The sequence below is a fragment of the Rhinatrema bivittatum genome, chromosome 1 (assembly GCF_901001135.1).
Source record: "Rhinatrema bivittatum chromosome 1, aRhiBiv1.1, whole genome shotgun sequence".
Taxonomy (NCBI): domain Eukaryota; kingdom Metazoa; phylum Chordata; class Amphibia; order Gymnophiona; family Rhinatrematidae; genus Rhinatrema; species Rhinatrema bivittatum.
The window spans coordinates 335,702,194-335,722,995 of NC_042615.1; the positions used below are offsets into that span (position 1 = coordinate 335,702,194).

The window sequence follows — 20,802 nt, forward strand, 5'->3', positions numbered from 1 at the left end:
TGGCAGATGACAGCGCCCCCAGGAGGTTGTCCTGAGAGGGACCACTGGCTAGGCTGGAGTATGGAGACAAACACAGATAGTTCTTTATTAGACAGGAAGTAGAACCACCAGAGGTGGCAGTAGTGAGCTGATGTGCCCGGCAGGGCTGAAGTCCCTCTGATACTGGAACTGTGATCTCTGGGTTGCTGAGCTGTAGATAGACTATAGGTAGTGAGTAGACAGGGTATGCTGGATACATAACCAGTAGTAGATGATACACTCACAGTTGTAGATATCTGTAATGGCTTCTATGGAACAGAGAGTTCAGTATATTCAGGAGCCGTAGGCGTGTACTGGTTCCTATATGCAGTCTGGAATGAGAACTCACAATATCTGTGTATGAGATGGCTTTTGGAATAGAAGAGAGTCTGTGAAGGGTTTTAGGAACATGGGCCCTTGTGGAGCGAGTACCAGTTCCTACCTGCAATAATGACACACGATTTCCGTACCTGCGATAATGTCTTAGACAGAAGGGAGTCTTTTTGGAGATTAGGAACATGGTACTCACTCCACGAGGGCCTGGTTCTTATCTGTAATAGAATTCAGTGTTCACGTCTGCGATCGCTTCCAGGCAGTAAGGAGTCTTCTGAGCCATTCAGGGACGTAGGCCCTCGAGGAGCAAGTACCAGATCCAGTCTTAGCAGTCTGAATTCAAGAAGAGAGAGCAGGGCCCCCGAGGAGCGGGTACCCCTTGGTAAGTTTGTGGAGGCAGAGCAGCGGAAAAAGAATTCCCTTTGCTAACTTGATTCGTAGTTGCAAGCAAAGACCTTTTAGGTTGGAAGCGGATGACGTCACTACAGGGGGATGCCCCCGAGATCGCGCCCTTGCTGGTACAAACTCTGGAGCGCACGCCCTTATGTCATCAGGAACATGGCGGATCCGCAGCGTCAGGCCAGCCCGGGGATTCCAGGAAGAACGGCGAGGGGAAGCCGCGGCAGCATCTGTCCGTCAGACACGAAGGGAATCGCCACTAAGGTAGAGAGGGTGGAGCGAGGGCGAGAACAGGCACAAACACAGCAGCCAGCAGAGATGCTCACTGCTTGCAGCCCTCCTGTGAAATGCTACTGAGCCCAGGCAGCTCTGCCTTTTATAAGCCTCCTGCTGTCATTATGACCTCACTGGCTGGTGGGAGAGACAATTTGAGGCTGATGGAGGCAGAGGAGGGACTTATTTTCAAGACACAGGAAGGGGGCGGGGCAGCCAAAGCCTAAAGGAAAAGAGAACAAAAAGGGATTTTCTTTCCCCCTGGCACACTTTCTAGTGGGGGCACTAAAAGAAAGAGGCTACAGGTTCCCCTGTGACCTAAACCCACTCTTCACCACTTACCTTCAGGTTGTCCACCTTGGTTCTGTTGCTTGAGTTCCATTCTAGAATCTTCAGGTTCTTCAGTCTTCTGAGAGCCAAAGCCAACAGAGATGCTCACTGCTTGCTGCCCTTCTGTGAAATGCCACTGAGCCCAGGCAGCTCTGCCTTTTATAAGCCTCCTGCTGTCATTATGACCTCACTGGCTGGTGGGAGAGACCATTTGAGACTGATGGAGGGAGGAGGGACTTATTTTCAAGACACAGGAAGAGGGCGGGGCAGCCAAAGGCTGTCCCACCTCCCTAAAGGAAAAGAGAACAAAAAGGGATTTTCTTTCCCCCCCAGCACACTCTAGCAGGGGCACTAAAAGAAATATGCCACAGGTTCCCCTGTGACCTAAACCTACTCTTCACCACTTACTTTCAGGTTGTCCACCTTGGTTGTGTTGCTTGAGTTCCATTCTAGAATCTTCAGATCCTTCAGTCTTAAACGTTAGAGACTTGCAAGTGCTTCCTGAGCGACTTCAGTTGAGCGATTTCAGCTGTCTGCTGAGTTCTTGTTTACATGTCTGTTTACACAGTAGATTGAGGTCCTCTGTAACGTACCCCTTGTTCAGCATTGACTAGTCACAAAGAAACTGTGACTCTCAAAAACTAGGAAGCTGAGAGATTCGAGAAATTGACCTGTGTAATACTGCACCACATGCAAATTTGCCAATAATATTATATATCCTGTTTGTCTTATGTAATGCCTTTTTAATATAATATTCCTACTCTTGACCTAATCTCACTGTAATATCCTACCTTAATGTAATGTACCTTACTATAATTTACCATGCTGTAATATAATGTACTCCTCATTGTTATGTAACCCCTAACCACTGACCTACCTAATGCACTGCACTGTAATCTACTTTGAAGTGACTGACCAGCTGCTAAAGGCAGAATAGAAATATTAAATTATATTTAAAAGTAGATAATTTCCAAAAATGGCTAGGAAAATCCCACCTTCAGAACCCGGAGTCGGAAAAAGGAATTAGTCACGGTCACTGAATGCATGAAGGCAGAAAACACTCTGCATTTTCCTCTTAGAGGCCACAGGAAAGGCTGCTTTAAGAGAGAGCTCTGCAGCTGGAATCTTTCCACGATGCTACCAGAGCTCCAAAGAAGAGATTTTAACTCTTGGGCTCCCTCCTAAAATCTCCTACAGGAAGTTAGAAAAAGAGACTCCCTAGAGGGGTCTGACTACTTCCTTCAGGTTTCCAACAAGAATTAATTTTACACAGAGGCTTAAAGGAGTCATTCCCAGTCTTTTTTTTTTTTTTTGTCAGTCATGGCACTGTCCTGTTCACTTAGTCATGACACACACTATCACCTTACTTCACCCTCACTTCCCCCCATCCCCTTGGCATCATTCCTTCCATAATTGGCACCTGGCATCATCACTATCTTCTCTTTTCTCCTTCTCACTCCTGTCAATAGCACAATTTTCCCTGCCCCCCATGGCCTCCAGCAAGCAAGATGAATCCGAGCAGTGCTTCTTTCCTATTGCTGCTGCCGCCACCACCAACTCTGCCAGCATCCCTCTGAAGCAGGAACTGTGCAGGGCCAGCATAAGGTCTCCATAAGGCTACAGGGCCTTGCATGGGTCTGATTTCAGAAATAAGTTGGCATGGGCAGCTAAAGCAGCAGCAGGTAAGGAGCGTTGTCCGCTGACTCTTCCTGCCAAGAGGCCATAGCACAGGGAGCCGGAGGAGGCTTGCAGAAAGAGACAAGTCTTTGCTGTGAATAGCGGCAGCAATGACCTGCCCCTGCCGTCTCTCTGCAGGCAGGAAATGCCTGAGGTTTAGAGTGCTACCCCACACCAGATTACTTAGGGAACACTTGGAGATGCTACATGTGGTTAAAGAGGCCAGATGAGATTGTGACGCATGGTAAGCATTGCTCTCTTCCTGCTGATGGGATGAGGGAAAGGGAGTTAGAAAAGGGGATCACTGACAGGAGGGGGTTGAGAACCAGTGGTTGGCAGGAGTTTGGGGTGGGGGTGAGAGAGAGTGAAAATTGGTGATTAGCAGGAGGGCCCCTTGTCAAGGTCCTAGCTCAGTGTTCTTCCATGGTTGGGGAAGAGGAGGAAGGCTCTACAGGGATTCCTTCAGACCATCTTCTGGACTTGCCTCAGCATACTTCTCCTCTTGAAGACCTTTGCTATTCACGATTTCTGGATAAACTGGCAAAGACATCGAGAACACATGTCTTCAGACTCCTTCAGTTTCTGAAGTGGATTCTGCTGCCTTTCCAGTACACAAAATTCTCCAGGACATGCAGATGAAAATGTGGCACCTGCCTACTCTGTGCCTCACTGCAACCCACAAGTTAGATTCAAACTACCAGGTCTAGGCCTTTCCAGGATTTTGGGTAATCCAGTTGCATCACTGTGGTGGTAGTGCATTCAGGATCACTCCAGTATTCCTCCTGGAAAAGATCTGAAGACATGGGATGTTTCAGGAAGAAAGTCTTCTAATGAACCATGCTGAGCGCCCGGATTGCAGCCCATCAGCTGTACATGCTATAGTGTTTTACATGAATGCATACAGAAATTAATGCCTTTGCTGCCTCTGTCAGACTCGGAGCAAGAAGGTTTCCATCGTACAATGGAGGAGTGTGAAAAACATTTGATTCGCTGTGTGTACAAAGCCTTTGATACCACATCTAGGACCTTGGCCACTGCCCCTGGGGCTCAAAGGCTTGCATGGTTGAGAATGAATGACCTGCGAATGTGAATGACCGCCTTGCAGATGTGCCCTGTGCAAGGGACAACTTGTTTGGTGATTAAGGTAAAGGAGATGGTGGCTCTGATCACAGCGCATCGGGAGGACCAGCCGGTTCCCACCCTCCATAAATACTTCTCTTATAAACATTCTTCCTAAAATATTCCTTCCACTCTTTTCTGTGCTCTGCTCACTTTTCCGCAGCTGCCTGCTAGGGGATGGCAGAGGGAAAGGCGTCAAGCAAAAGTCCATCGGCCGTTGCAGCCTGAGCCCGGGACCAGTTTTTGACATCCTTAAGCCTTGACTTGCTACCTCTGGTGGGGGAAAGGGTGCAGTTCTTCCTTTCAGAATGGCACTGGATGACCAAGGGGTGGTGGCTGCAGGGGGGGTGAGGGCCTCCCACCCCCAGTTTGGATAGACCACACTGAAAAGGCACTTGCCCACCCTGAAATTCACTGTGCCCCCACAGTGCCCCCCATACAAAAGTTTCTGGAGCCGCCACTGCTGGTGGGTCCTAAAAATTGTGGAATGTGGCTATCATTTATGCTTCTGTTACCTTCCGACAACCTGACAGATTGCAATCTTCAGCTTCGACTCTTTTCAAACTGCCCAGTTAACAGCTGGAAATGGAGTCCCTCCTTCAGCTGTGGGCTATCGAGCTTGTCCCTCCTCAGGAGCGTGACCATGGGTTGTATTCTTGGTACTTTCTAATCCCCACGAAGTCATGGGAATTGAGGCCTATCCTGGACCTGCAAATACTGAACAGATTGGTTTGAGAATGGTTCAAGATGAACTCCTTTCAGACAATGTGCATGCTGGATCTGAAGTATGCATATGTGCACATCCACCCTGCTCATTGGAAGTTTCTCTGGCTTTTGGTGAAGGATATGAATTCTACGTATGTCTGCAGATCATGGATAACTTGTTCAATTGCTGGGGGAAGTTGGTGAATGACCAGTTTACCTCAAAAGAAAATAAAAAGGTAAAAGTTCTGCTCCATGCATGCAAGCATTAGAATATCCCATTAGAATATCTGTCTACTCTGAGCATATTCACAAATTCCTCTCATTGTCAGGGCTGTCCAGAAGGCCCTTCAGCACAGGGCAAGGATGATCCTCATAGCACCAGCCTGGCCACGGCAAGTTTAGTTTCAGTATCTCATCCATCTGTCAGTTCATTCTCCAGTTGTATTGGGAACCTTTCCGATACTTATCATACAGGAGGGATGGAAAACTCTCTGAACCTACCTTCTCTAGCCTTCATGGTGTGCATGTTTGTACGTGCTATAAACTCCTCCTTATTCCTTTCAAAGGAGGATATGTTGATTTTTCCTCGGGAAACAATCAGCCAGAAAATCTTAGCTTCAAATGGAAGAGGTTCTCAAATTGGTATAGGACCAGCCAACTGAATCCTATGCCTTGTAGCCCAAGGGACTAGCTTCAGTATCTGGTTCTTCCTCTCATCCTCGGGCTGTAGCACCACTTCAGTCAAAGTTCATCTTGGTACCATTGCAGTGTATCACCAAAAGGTGGAAGGGGCTCCAATCTCTTGCCACCCTTTTTGGTATCAAAATTCATGTAAAGACTATGGCATTCCGAGCCTCCAGTTAGTAAATCTTCAGTGCACTGGGACCTCAGAGTAGTTAAATCACAAGCAGATTGTGATAAATTGCAGGAAGACCTTGTGAGACTGGAAAATTGGGCATCCAAATGGCAGATGAAATTTAATGTGGATAAGTGCAAGGTGATGCATATAGGGAAAAATAACCCATGCTATAATTACACGATGTTGGGTTCCATATTAGGTGCTACAACCCAAGAAAGAGATCTAGGTGTCATAGTGGATAACACATTGAAATCGTCGGTTCAGTGTGCTGCGGCAGTCAAAAAAGCAAACAGAATGTTGGGAATTATTAGAAAAGGAATGATGAATAAAACGGAAAATGTCATAATGCCTCTGTATCGCTCCATGGTGAGACCGCACCTTGAATACTGTGTACAATTCTGGTCGCCGCATCTCAAAAAAGATATAATTGCGATGGAGAAGGTACAGAGAAGGGCTACCAAAATGATAAGGGGAATGGAACAACTCCCCTATGAAGAAAGACTAAAGAGGTTAGGACTTTTCAGCTTGGAGAAGAGACGACTGAGGGGGGATATGATAGAGGTGTTTAAAATCATGAGAGGTCTAGAACGGGTAGATGTGAATCGGTTATTTACTCTTTCGGATAGTAGAAAGACTAGGGGACACTCCATGAAGTTAGCATGGGGCACATTTAAAACTAATCGGAGAAAGTTCTTTTTTACTCAACGCACAATTAAACTCTGGAATTTGTTGCCAGAGGATGTGGTTAGTGCAGTTAGTATAGCTGTGTTTAAAAAAGGATTGGATAAGTTCTTGGAGGAGAAGTCCATTACCTGCTATTAAGTTCACTTAGAGAATAGCCACTGCCATTAGCAATGGTTACATGGAATAGACTTAGTTTTTGGGTACTTACCAGGTTCTTATGGCCTGGATTGGCCACTGTTGGAAACAGGATGCTGGGCTTGATGGACCCTTGGTCTGACCCAGTATGGCATTTTCTTATGTTCTTATGTTCTCAGTGTAGTCCTACCTCAACTCGTGAAACCTCCTTTCAAACTTCTCGATTTGTCACCTGGAAAGTGTTATTTCTTGTGGCCATCTCTACGGCATGAAGAGTAAATGTACAATAGGCTCTGGTTTCATATTTACCATAACTTCATTTTTTTCATAATAGGATGGTTCTGCAAGCGCACCCCAATGGTATCTATGTTCCACATTGCGCTATTGACGTTCTTTCCAAGACCACATATGCATTTGGGGAATATGGAAAGAAGATCTAGGAATAAGATAATCAGAAGTAAGGATAGAGGCAACAAATAGGCGAATCAATATTTTAGAGGATGATGGCTGTGAATTGGCATCTTGCAGTTCATATGGTAGCTCCAGTTCTGGCTCTGCTCATGAGCTGTAGTGCAGGGATGACGAGCTCCAGTTATTGAGTGCTGCAACCACACCTGGTTTTCGGGCAACTTGAATGTGTAAATAAGCTATGAATCTGATTATATTTTGTACAAGCTTCCTGAATATTCACTGTGTCTATCCTGAAAGCAAGACCCAGGGCTGACCTGAGATGTGGGGAGAGAGGGGCAAGAAGGGTGACCGACTGGAGTGCTAAGCCAATCTTCTGATTCAGTCTCTGAGCCCACAGTGGGGCGGCACCAAAGGCAGCCCATGTCCAGGGTGCTGTTTTTGACCAGCAAATGCCCTGCCCAGACCTAGTTGCAGTATTCAAAGATCAGAGTTGCTGTTCTTGCACTAATGTAGCTTTTAGGTTTAGAGCATGTTGGCTAACTGTTGTTACAGGCAGGAATTGTCTTATAGTTTCAATGAAATTGTATAAATCATTAGTTAAAACCTTTTTCTGTGTATCCTGTGTTTTTGTATTTTTGTTCCAGATTTATTTTGCCTGCAAGATAATTTAAGGTTTTATTTCAGGTGTAGTTCCTGTTGAGAAACTGATCTGGTTCTCAAAGGAGGTGGCTGAAAAAATTAAGGTAAAAAGAACAGCATTCAAAAAGTATAAAGGATCCCAAAAAAAAGGAACACAAGGAAGAATATCTGTTTAAAATTGAAGGAGTCTAAGAGAGAAATCAGGAAAGGAGAAGGTCAAGCTGAAGAAAGAATTGCCAAAAACATTTTTCAGATATATCAGAGAAAGAAGGGTGTTGTGCTGTGGGGACTAGGGTGCACTCCATGAAGTTAGTAAGTAGCTCATTTAAAACAAATCAAAATTATTTTTCACTCTGCACATAATTAAGCTCTGGAATTCATTGCTAGGGGATATGGTTACAGCAGTTAGTGTAACAAAACTTAGATTGTAAGCTTTCTGGGGATAGGGAAATACCTACAGTACCTGAATGTAAATCGATGTGATATCTCAGATCGAATGTCGGTATATAAAAAAATAAATAAAGGTTTGGATAAGTTCCTAGAGGAAAAATCCATGAACTGCTATTAATTAATAAGCAATAGTAGCATGAAACTTATTGAATGTTTGGATACTTGCCAGGTACTTGTGACTTGGATTGGCCACTGTTGGAAACAGAATACTGGGCTTGATGGACCATTGGTCTGACCCAGTATGTCAATTCTTATGTTCTTAAGGGAGGCCTGATGTGGTAGAGTGAAATTGAAAGGTGATGAGGAGCAACATGTGGAGAGAGAGAGGAAGAAATAGTGGAAATATTAAACAAATACTTCAATTCTGTGTTCACTAAAGAAGACTCGGGAGAAGGAATGTTGCTGGTTGACAAGACCGTAGATGGAAATGGTGTAGATACATTCTCTTCTGTAAATGGAGTTTCAAGGGAAGAGCTAGGAAAACTGAAAGTGGACAATGCCATGGGGGCCAGGTGAGGTTCATCCCAGAATACTGAGGGAGCTCAGAGATGTGCTGGTGGGTCTGCTGCATGACCTGTTCAATAGATCCCTGGAAATGGGAGTGGTTCCGCATGATTGGAGAACAGCAGTAGTGATCCCGCTTCACAAGAGTGGTAGCAGAGAGGAGGCTGGATACTAAAGGCTGGTTAGCCTCACGTCGACAGTGGGAAAATTAATGGAGACTCTGCTGAAGGAAAGGATAGTGAAATATCTACAGTCAGGAGGATTGCTGGACCTGAGGCAGCATGGATTAACCAGGGGAAGGTCCTGTCAGACAAATCAATTTTTTTTTTGTGTGACTAAAGAATTGGATTGAGGAAGAGCACTCGATGTGATCTACTTGGATTTCAGCAAAGCTTTTGATATGGTCCTGCATAGGAAGCTTGGGAATGAGTGCTGAGGTGGTGGCATGGATTACAAACTGGTTGACTGATAGAAGATAGCATGTAATGGTAAATGTAACCTACTCTGAAGAGAGAACAGTGTTAAGTGCAGTGCCACAATGATCGGTGTAGGGACCAGTTCTGTTCAATATCTTTGTAAGTGCCGTTGCGGAAGGGGTAGAAGGTAAAGTATGTCTAGTTGCAGACTATACTAAAATCTGAAACAGAGTGGACGTGCCGTAAGGAGTAGAGAGAATGAAATGTGATTGCAGATGTGGCACCTGGGATTCAGTGCTAAGAAGTGCAGAGTCATGCATCTGGGATGCAGTAATCCAAAAGAACTATGTGATAAGGGCACGTTGCACACGTACCAAGAAAGAGACCTTTGGGTGATTAGTGTCTACTGATCTGAAGAAGGCAAAGAATTGTGACAAGGCGATAGTTAAAACCAGAAGAATGCTGGGCTGTATAGAGAGAAATAACCAGTAAGAAAAAGGAGGCGATAATCTCCTTGTACAGGTCCTTGGTGAGAACTCGCTTGGGGTACTGTGTTCAGTTCTGGAGACTGTATCTCAAAAGGGACAGAGAAGGGTGACCAAAATGGTGGGGAGTCTCTATCAAAAGACTTATGAGAAGAGGTTGAAGCACCTAAATATGTATACCCTGGAGGAGAGGAGGTGCGGGGGAGATACGATACAGACCTTCAGATACCTGAAAAGTTTTAAAGATGCACAATCGACCGTTGGAAAGAAATCAGTAGAACTAGGAGTCACGAAATAAAACTCGAGGGAGGACGACTCAACCAAGCATCAGGAAATATTTCTTCACAGAGAAGGGTGGTGGATGCCTGGGATGCCCTTCCAGAGGGAGGGGATGATGACAAAAACAGTGAAAATTCAAAGGGGCATGGGATGGAAATGAAGAAAAGAGTGCATGGGGGTAACTTGCTGATGCAGCTGTTACTACCCTTAACCAATAAGCCTGATACTTTTGATGCAACTCCAACATTGCTCTCTGCTTCAACAGCAGGAGCTAATGGGGAATTTAATTCAGACAGCAAGCAATAAGGGCCCTGACTTTTACAGTCTGGGAAACTGAAAAGTATGGGGGTAACCTGCACAGCGCAGCAGATACCACAATAAGCTTGCTAGGCAGCCTGGATGGACCATTTGGTCCTTTTCTGCTGTCATTTTTGTTTGTTTCCTCTCTCAGGTATGCATCTTTAGATCTTAAGTTTGTCCCCATATGCTTTACTGTGAAGATCAGTTACTAAAATGGTAACAACCCTCAAGACTAACTCCATCTTGATTATATAGCCTTTTGTAGGTGCAATCTCCAGAATTGTACACAATATTCCAAGTAAGGTCTGACCAAGGACCTATACAGGAGCAATATTACCTCCCTTTTTCTGCAGACAGTTCCTCTCCCTATGCACCCCAAGCATCTTTCTGGCTTTTGCTGTTGCCCTATCCACCTGTGTGGCCTGCTTGAGATCAGCAGATATACCTCCCCCCCCCCCCCCTCCCAATTCTGCTCTTGTTTTGTGCATAGAAGAATTTTACCCCCTAGACTGTAGGATAATAAGTATTTCCCTGTCCTCAAAGGGTGTGGTCTAAAGGCCTGCTTTATTATGACTTTTCACCATTGTCTGTGGAAAACATGCTTAGTAAATAGAGCCCTAAGTTTGGGGGTCTTGTCAGTAGACAAAACATGATGAAGGACAGAGGATTTGGACTTGGGAAGCTGACCACTTCCTTTGGGCAGTGGCGGATTTATACCTCCAGCTGCCCTTAGACATATAAACCGCAGGTTGCTGTCCCTCCTGCATGCCAGTTAGTCTGCCAGGAGTAGGCAGCGGTGGCCCCACCAACAAATATGGGCTAAATGAAATGCCTGCTGCAGTTCAAAAGGGTTCGTGGAGTTTAGAAAGAACAGCAGTCTTGGCAGCACAACCCCATGGCTTATGAGGCAAAACAAGGGACTCGGGTAGGGCAGGGTGGCCACCCATGGACCCTTGTCTACTTTATCTCATGATATATCTACCCCTGCCTCAGGGTCAGGGTAGCTTGCAAAGAGAATAACTGGATGTGACCCCGAGAGCATCCCATAGGGATGCGCACAGTTCTCCTGCCTTCACGATGACAACAGCACCGAGCGTTTTAATTATTTGACAATAAAAGAGCAGCTGACGAGGAGCTGGGTCCTGCCCTCTGCTCTGGCATAGTGTGATCTAAGGCAGGGAGAGGGACCGGTTTTTCTTCCCGCATCAGCAGCATCCTGGGACTGGCTTCCGCCCGGAGACTCCGGTCACATGGGCGCTCATCTTCAGCGCTTCTCATTAGTCAGCCATTTTGGTCACCACCCTGCGCACACAGCCCATCCTCCCCCCTCCCTGCTGCCCGCCCGGGCTTAGACTGAGATCGCTGCCGGAGCACCGGGGGAGGGCAGTTTACGCTTTAGGATTTTGTTTTTCTGGTTTCCCCCACTCCCTCTTCCTGGTGTTAGGGGCTCGGGCGCTGAGAGAGAGAAGAAAACCCAGCTGAGCTTTCCCTTCAGCCATAGGATCCACCGTGCTGCGGCTGCTGGCTAGGTTTTGCTGCATGATCTGAGCTCGGGTCCTGGATTGAGAGGCAAGGAGCAGCCAAGCATCCTTTCATCTTGATCTCTGGGAACAAAAAACAATTAGAAATAGGCGCTTTTTTTTTTTCCCCAGTTTCGGGTAGCCGAAAAGCCGTAGTTATATGGTTTTAATACCTCCGAAGGCTTTGCTTTAGCTTTGGTGGGTGGGGGGAGGGGTTGACATTTTGTGTTCTTTTTACATTTTTGTACCAGCCCGAGTCATCATGTCCGCCCTGACGCCTCAGAGCGACATGCCGACCCCCAGCACGGACAAGATCACCCAAGCGGCGATGGAGACTATCTACCTCTGCAAATTCCGGGTGTCCATGGACGGCGAGTGGCTCTGCTTGCGCGAGCTGGATGACATCTCGCTGACCCCTGACCCCGAGCCCACCCACGAAGGTATGGGCGCACCGTCCGGCCCCTTATCCGATCATCCTGCTATTGCATCTCACATCCCGGGGGGGGGGGGGGGGGAGCAGAAGGGGAAAATCCCCGGGCGTGTTGGAAATTGGCCTTTTCTATTTTAGGGGTGGGGGTGATGTACCCTTTGCCTGTTTTGATAAACCTGCATGCCCTCCTGCTGTCTGGGTATGTGCAGCTACCTGCAGGTGCTGTGTCATTCCAGCAGCAGTTCAGGGAAAGGTTGGGATAGGAGGGATCAGCTTTAAAAGAAAACAAAAAACAAGCATAAAAAAATTAACCAAAAACACATGCAGCACCTGATTATATACAAATACCTGGCTGTATGGCCTGCAGCAGTGCATCCTTTTTTTTGGGGGGGGGGAGGGGGTCACATAGCCAGTATCTTCTTATAGGTTCAGAAGTAGAATGGGTTAATTTCCTGTTGGAGAGCAATATTGTAAGAACACCTGATCCTGGAAATATTCAGGGCAGATGGAAAATAAATGCACATTTTAAAGCTTGTAAAAATGTTTTTGAAATATCTTTTTTTAGTTTACATGTTCAGAATAGTAGGACCTCTTGAAGCAGGCTTACTGGTCAAACGCGTGGATAATCAGCCTTTAAATCAGGCTGATCTTGCATAGAGCCTGAGTGCCTGACAGCATTCGGATTAGCATTAAATACAAAACCCAGTCTGGTATGGAGTCTAACATCACCTGTCCATCTTGTGCATTTAAAGTAAATTCCTAGCACTGACCTGAGGCCCTCATTTTATAGAAAATTAGCCTGTTTCCAGGATAAAGATGCCATCTTCTTGTTTTCATTTTTGCCCTGTTCTTCCCTCTGTCCCTTCCCTTCTAAATTATTAAGCGTTTGAATGCTAATGAGGACTTCTGGTTAAGCAGCTGAAACCAACAGCACCAAAAATCTCCTCACTTGTGTGTACATTGTGTGAGTAAGGCTGGATGGTAGAAGGAGCCTCTCAGCTGAATGTTTAATTTTTTTTTTTTTGGTTGTCTTTCCATTCAGTAGATGTATAATGGCATTGCTATATTTTCACAATCTATTGACTGACCATTCATGTTCAACAGCATGTAATACATCGTTAGGCCACTTCTTGGCAGTATCCTGAATTACCATTATGACATTTTAATGACTGATAGGTATATATTCGGAGGGGGGGGGGAGGGGGAATGTTGAATTTCTTTACATTAATGTGGCTGTCAGGGCAACAGGCCTCTTTGCAGTGGAGGCTCATTGAATCATAGACCAGCAGAAAGGGGATGGAATAGGATTGTCATTCTCTGCGTCCCCAAAGTGAAAAAGAAATTTGTAACAGAGCACTATCAAAATAGTAAGGGCCTGAAGTTTTATTTTTAAATACATTTTCTCCATAAGCACAACATGATGCCAAGCCCTTCACACATATGGTACATAAAATCTGTTTAGTGATGCTAGACCCTGAGCCGTGGAAGAAAGCCCAGTGAGAGCAGAGCATCTCTTGAATGCAGACATTGTTCAGCTTGCTAGCTAGAGCAAATGCACCCGTGACGTTTTCAGCAGCTAAAGGAGAGTAATTTAAAATAATAATAAAGCCTCACAACCCAGCTATGCCCGAAACACAGTATGCTGTTGAGCAGAGGACGTTGTGCAGTGTTTCTCAGCCAGGGCCTCCTGTGAATTGCAGCCTTGCTGTTCCCTGAAGTGCTGGAGGCAGCTCACTCGCTTTCAAGCTGGATCCTGTGATTTGGAGGGGCCTGGAGGGGTCAGGTCTACAGTAAAGTCTCTCTACTATGATGCCAGAGAAGACAGTAGGATGATTTCCTCGCTAAGAGGACTTCCTTCAGATAATCCAATGTGACTGGGAGCAGAACGTTGTCTCTGCATAGATCAGTCCTTTAATAACAGCCACATTTGTTGGGGCGGGGGAGGGGTGCAGATCACAGGGGCCATTGGAATAGAAACTATTTCCTGTACCACTTCTTGATGATGTTTTTAGGGGAGTCAACATTTAAGGTTTGGATGAGATTGTCAGCTGTAACTTGTTTGCTTGGAAGATATCCCTTGTTTACACATTTGAAGGGGGAGAGCCCTCAAAATGTAGCATGCTATGCCCAAAATAAGTCACTCGGGGTTTAAATTAGACTTTATTTGCAGTACTGGGAGGGTTTTAAATTGGGATTAAAAGGCAAGCATATCCATATTACATTTTAAAGTGGTCTCAAACAGGGGTGGGGGGGGGGGGGGGTTTCTAGACCTTTTGTAGACCAGACAAAGGAACAGTTGAATTTTTTGCCCATCAGTCTGTCAAAGCTGCTGAAATTCTTATTCCTCCTGGGATCAGCACGTGTGCAACAGCAGTCTCCGAAAGTAGTGAGCACAGCTTTATCCGTTCATCTCTGTGCTCTGAGGGGGAGGCGATGACGCTTCTAGAAAGTGTGTATAACAGAAGATACCATTAGAAGTGTTCTTAACTGTTTTCTCACTGTAATTTAATGAAAGAAGTACGGTCTGAATACTTTCTCTTCTGGATAGTTAAGAACATAAGGACATGCCATACTGGGTCAGACCAAGGGTCCATCAAGCCCAGCATCCGGTTTCCAACAGTGGCCAATCCAGGCCACAAGAACCTGGCAAGTACCCCTTTTTGTAAAGCATACTATTCAGAAGAGGGGTCTTCATAATTCCTGAGCTCAGTTATTGCCATTTCTTTTTCCCTCTCCTATTTGCATCCTCTGTGAGGGCAGTAAAAAGTGATACCAGGCAGGTATTGTAAGAGACCCTCCATACGCTGCAGCCGGCCTGCGTGGATTGTAGGCCGGCTGCAGCGTATGAAGGGCTGATCAGGTGAGAGGGGCAGAGTGGTCCGCACAAGGGGGCCTGTGGTTCGCTATCAGTAGGAGGGAGGGGGATAGGGTAATACTGACGCACAGCAGTACTGCTGTTTAGAGCCCCCTGCTGGAAATGAAGGTTGGAAAATTGGGTTTGGGTTTAGAAACAAATTTAGTTTCAGCACTTGGCAATGTCCTGTGAGCGTTTCACTTTTCACACATCACGTACATGTGTGTCTGTTGATTTTGTATTGCAAGCATGTGAATGGTGTACATGATGTATGCAGGGAGGGAAAATATTGTAATAATCAGGGCAAATAAAAATGCTTCTTTTGTCACTACTTTGCTCATGTTTAGTTTTATTGACTTTTTTGTCTTATTTTTCTGATTTTATTTTCATTTTTCCTTTATTGGTCTGTTTTCTTCCTTATCTTTTTTTTTTTTTTTTTTTTGTCATTTTTAGATTTGTTTTGTCTAATACTGTATCTGATTTGATTTCCCCCTCCCTCTCTTCTGCACAGGCAGGAAGCAGCTCTAATCCTTAGTGGCTTCTTCCGGTAGTACTTGGGAATTTTGCACCCTGTATACAGTGAGAAACTGAAGTATTTAGAATAATTTCTGTGCACAGCGAGTAATTTTTAAAGCCAATTCTTTGTATATAACCATGCTTTACCATGGAAATGGCCTTTTATAAAATTGCCTGCCCAGTATACGGGTAAACCTATGTACGCACATCCTGTATGCAGTTTGATGTGCAAAGCTGTTCCCAGGGGCAAGGGGAAGTCTGCCCATACACACATTTTTGCATTTTCAAAAGCATTTGTGTGTTTTGGTTTTTTGTTTGGTTTTTTTTTTTCTTCACAGCAGCTGTGAATGTTCGTGAGTAGTTTTTTGTGGGATAATTTTCAAAGGAAAAGTAAGCACCTAAGTCCCCAGGTAAATGACTTGAAATCTGTGCAGGCTGTCAAAGAATTACCCTCAAAGCAGCAGTAAGATTTTATTTATTTCAGCCACTTCAAAGCAGATATACATTGGCGTTCATTTGATATTCCACCCTTTTCCTAGGAAAGCCAGAAGGCAGAATTGCAATACATTTGTCAGGGGCTGGAAGGGGGCAGAAAGAACATATACACTGGGAACTGAACACTGCAAAACTGTGTAGGTAGCAACACATGGTGTTTATATTTCATAGTATAGGGAGGATATCTATTAAGAAGATAAGCAAACACGGAATATGAAGTAGAGGAGAGTACCGCTTTCATAGTATAGAGATGATAACTAGCAGTAAAATTGGTGGCAATGCAGAGCTCAGGGGAAATGTGGTTGAAGAGTCAGGTTTTGATTTCTTTTCGAAAGGAAGAGTAGCAGGTTTCCTTGCTTTGAGTCCTGTGAGAGATTGTTCCATAAGTTGGGTGGAAAGCGACTGAATGCACTTAGCCTCATGCGGTCTGGCCTTGATGTAGCTAGGAATGGAGCAGATAAAAGGGCCTGTTAGGAGGACCCAGGTTCCCCCATTGGGGTGCAGTGTTTTTAAATCTTATTCCTATGGCTCTTTTCTAATGTATTTTATATCTTGTATTTTTACACTTCACTCACTTTCTAACATGGTCTTACCCCTGTGGTTTTAACCTTATGCTTTCCTGACTGTTTTCTTCAGCTGCTGGTGCCATTTTCATATTTTGGCAGCTATCAGTGTGATGCCTGCAGGGGCTTCTGATGAGGGGGAGACACAGCAATCTGACTTAAATTCATAAAGGTGAACACGGCTAAATAGGAAGGATCTTTCAAAGCGGTTAGACACCACAATCACCTCAAAAACTAGATAAGCATTGAGAGCAGCAGAGACTAATTTTGATGATTTTGTGTAGACTGACACCGGTGCCATCTTGAAAGAGAATAAAACTTTGCTGGTAACCTTGACGGTATTAAAGTATTCGTTGGAACAATTGCAGAGGGTGATTGCAATTGTCAAGCTCCAAGGAGAGGTGGCAAAGGCAGAGATGAGGCTTTATTACATTCTCAAGCATATTAGGGCTGAGTTCATAGGTCACCCAGTGTGGGAAGCAGGATGGCTTGGGCACATACTGTCCCTAAAGGATAATGTGGTGAAGCTTGATCAGCTGACAGCTGGAAGATCTCCTTAGCTCAGAGGGTGGTGGTGGTAAGGAGCCAGAGTAGTGTAGGCAAAGGCATCTGCACAGACTACATGGCCAAATCATCATTATATGCCAATAACGGTTGTGTTATTGTGCTGTTTTAATGTGGTCATTTAGACTTTCCCTTTAGAACTCTTGAGTACTGGGGCGGGGTGTCCAATCTAATCAACCAGGTACCACTTTATGTCCCAGAACATTCAAACCATGCACATTAAATACAATATAAATTCACAGCATGTCAGGACACATTTGACTGAAATTATAAGTACACATTTTGATTTTAACATTGAAGAACTATCTAGGTAGGTAACTTGCTGAACAGGTTGAGAGAAGGCGAGGTTATATGTTTTGGCAATTACTTATCCTATTCCTTTGGGCTTCTAGGTCAATCAGAAACACTGTATTGTGCTGTAGTGCCATGACCCCACAACTATCTTGGGTTCCCCCCCTCCACCCCCTCAATCCACTCATCTGACATGAAGTCCTTTACCAAGGAATTGTAGTCCTGGGCTCATTCTGGAACCCTGTATGCATGCCCCTTTAGCTGCCCACTTTGCCTTTTAGCTGAGATAGAGAATCTACAGCATTGGATATTAACTTTCTGCCATCCGACTCAATTGGGGATATAAAACTAATTGGTCATTGGACGAGGATTAAATCTCTTGCAGACAGATGTACATTGTGGCCAGGTCACTCTGAGATATCGGGATAACGGGGTCAATTCTTAATGGGATGGCTTTGTGCTTTTGCAAGTCCTTTTGAGTAGCCTAGTGTTTAGGGTAGCAGGTTCAGAACCAGTGAAGCCAGGGCTCAGATCCTGCTGATGCTTCTTGAGACCTTGGGAAAAACTCATTCGTTATTGTCTCAGGTACAAATTTAGATTGTAAGCTCTCTGAGAACAGGCAAATACTTACTGAACCTGAATGTAACTCGCTTTGAAGCTTAATTTATTAAAATTTCTTGATCGCTTAATGCATACGCTCTAAGTGATTAACAAAATAAAGTACATAATACTTGTAAAACAAAACCAAAAATAACAAAAAACAATAAAAACAAAAAGTCATACCATCAGCATAGTCCAGAACTTAAAGGGCTAAAGTTAGCTGGACGCCTGCTTGATCAGGAAGGCCTTCAACGCTGTTTAAAACTTTTTTGTACATTCCATAAGTCTCAGCGATATGGAAATGGACTTCCACAGGGTAGGAGCAGCAATCAAAAAAAAGCACAGTCTCTTGTGGAAGATGACCTCGTTGCTCGTATCGTGGGTACCTCAAGGAGACCTCTCTTGTGTTCTAAGGATCCTGATCGGTTGATATATACGCAGAAAAAAAACTATCCAAGGAAATGAAGAGGTGCTGGGTAGCTCACATTGAGAGAGAGATTTTTGATTGAACTCTGTGGCGGACAGGCAGCCATTGGAGATGGTATAGAGCCGGCGTGATATGATCAGAACGTTTGGATCCATTAATTAATCCTGCTGTAGAATTGAGGAGCAGCTGAAGCGGGTTTTAAAGTCAGTTCAGGAAGACCAAGATACACAGGGTATTGCAGTAGTCTATGACCGGTAACAGTGATGCTTGGGCCACCAATTTAAAATTGCTAGGTTCAAGCAAGTTTCTCAAGCTATGCAAAAAACCCTCAACTTAAAAGCCATTTTTGATCACTGTCTTAATTTGATGATGGAATGATAGAGTGGAGTCAATCCAAACCCCAAGGCTTTTAACATGAGGAGAAATGGAAAAATTGATGTTATTCAGATCAATATTAGAAGGTACAATGACACTGTTGGAACGCCTGACATAGAAACATAGAAATGACGGCAGAAGAAGACCAAATGGCCCATCGAGTAATCAAGAACTCTGTTTTGGTCACATTCAAAGAGAGTTTATTGTGTTGAAGCCACTGAAGTACTGATGAAAAGGTGTAGAGTTAAATCCAAACAAATACATTTTTCTGGAGTGACTTGCATCATAGCTGTTTGACCCTGTGAGAATTCACAGTGACAGAAGTGAAGAGGGCATGGGATGAGCCTAGAGGGATCCTTTAATTGCAAAAAAAGTGAAGGGGAAGCCCAAAATCAGTCGAGGTCTTTTGGCTTTGCAAAGAAGTAAATTGGGCAGACTAGATGAGCCTTCCAGTCCTTATCCGTTATTTTCTTCTTTTGTTTTTCTATGCGTAGGATAAGGGTCAGCCTAGAGTCCCATCCTCTTCTTAGTACTAAATACAAACACGATAACCGCAGTGGTGCTTGTCATTTGCCAATAACATTGTGCTACATGCAGAGTAAAGATGACTACAGTACATGGAAAGGGGACAGTTGAAGATTAGTAGAATGAAAGTACCTGGTGGCAAAAGTTAGTAATGGAATGTGAAAAAACGATGGGAAGAAATTACAAAGGATTGAGGCATTTAGAAGGGATGTGCACTTTCATTAGGGTCATTTTTCTTTTCTTTGTTTTCTTTTGTTGCGTGTTATTTTGAAATCACACACTAAAATGAAATAACGTGTTATTTCATTTTAGTACATGCTGTTTAGTTTTTTAGTGTGTGCTGTTTTTGAAATAGTGCATACAAAAATGAAATGCAACAAAATGAAAAAGAAAACACCCCAAATTTCCCCCCTTGTGTTTAGATATTTGGAAGCTGCAAGTGGATCCCTTACAGGAAAAATAGGAGTGAGAGGAGTGGTCACTTAGCTAAATTGGAGACCAGTATTACCTGTGATAAGGGAATCCCAGCCAGGTTAAAAAGAAAGGGGGTATAAAATGGTACTAGAATATGCAGCACGATGTTGGAGTGTGCAAAAGAAAGGAGATTAAGCAATGGGTCTGAAAGAGATGAGAATGCTGTGCTGGATGCTAAAGATCAGAAATGAAGAAGTTTGGAAAAGCTTGAAGGTGGTGGAGATTGCAGAGAAAAGGAGACAGAGGGGTGGTTAAGGAATGTGAAAGTTACATTGGGATGAAGGTATTGGAATTGCAGGTAGAGGAGAAATGGTCCAGAGGGGTGGTTAAGGAATGTGAAAGTTACATTGGGATGAAGGTATTGGAATTGCAGGTAGAGGAGAAATGGTCCAGAGGAAGGCCTAAGAACTATGGTAACGGTTCACGGAGATGTTGAAGCCCACATGGTAAGTAAAAGAATGGTGCTTGATTGGGTAGCATGGTGAAGGGTGGCTAGGACTGCAGACACCTGCATGAGTGGGGAAATATGTGTAGAAGACGACAGAATGGTGCTGCTGTGTAACACACAAGGCAGCTTCGCAACACTGCATGGCACATCAACATCCTTTGCATCTTGGTTGGCTTAGCACAGTTGCCAGTTGTGCAGAATGGTTATAGCAGAACTCAGACCTACAGCATCCACTTTAACAGTACAAACCTGCTACTACCCCAAAATCTCTAAGCTCATCACTGGGGAAAACATGACTCCATCTGTGGAAGGCATGATAGCAGTTGCTGATGCTGCTTGCTAAAATGAGATTAGTAGTAGTGGGGAGTCTTCCATCAAGGTCAGAAGAAACAGGCAGCCTGGCAGTACTTAATCCATCTCAATACAGGTATTGGCCACTGCAGAGCAAACCTTCAGAAGAGGAATAGCTTGAAACATAAAAACATAGGGCATATGTTTGTTTGTTTATTTATTTATAACTTTTCTATACTGAGGTTCAAATAACAGCATTAATTATCACTCCGGTTTACATTGCAACCATAAAAAACAGTGACAAAGTTGTCTTTCGTAGAACAGGGGGAGAGAAAAACTTGGATACAGTTTAAGCATGGGGAGTAAAGTGTCAAAACTGGTAAGAGTTGGCTTTTTGGGGTAACAAGGTATTC

General features: G+C 44.4%; 1 protein-coding gene across 9 annotated transcripts in view; it reads left to right on the forward strand.

Annotated features, from left to right (window-relative positions):
* RUFY3 (RUN and FYVE domain containing 3) overlaps positions 1–20,802 on the forward strand; it is a 263,821-nt gene that overhangs the window by 51,269 nt on the left and 191,750 nt on the right. The window contains exon 1 of one of the 9 annotated variants that reach the window (XM_029598639.1): positions 11,244–11,976. The exons of 2 other annotated variants lie outside the window; for them this stretch is intronic. In XM_029598639.1, coding sequence (XP_029454499.1) covers positions 11,799–11,976 — 178 coding nt within the window. In that variant the 5' untranslated portion in view covers positions 11,244–11,798. Of the gene's footprint in view, positions 1–11,243; positions 11,977–20,802 lie in introns of those variants that run through there. 6 more of the 9 variants (XM_029598648.1, XM_029598603.1, XM_029598570.1 and 3 more) reach the window with 6 other exon arrangements.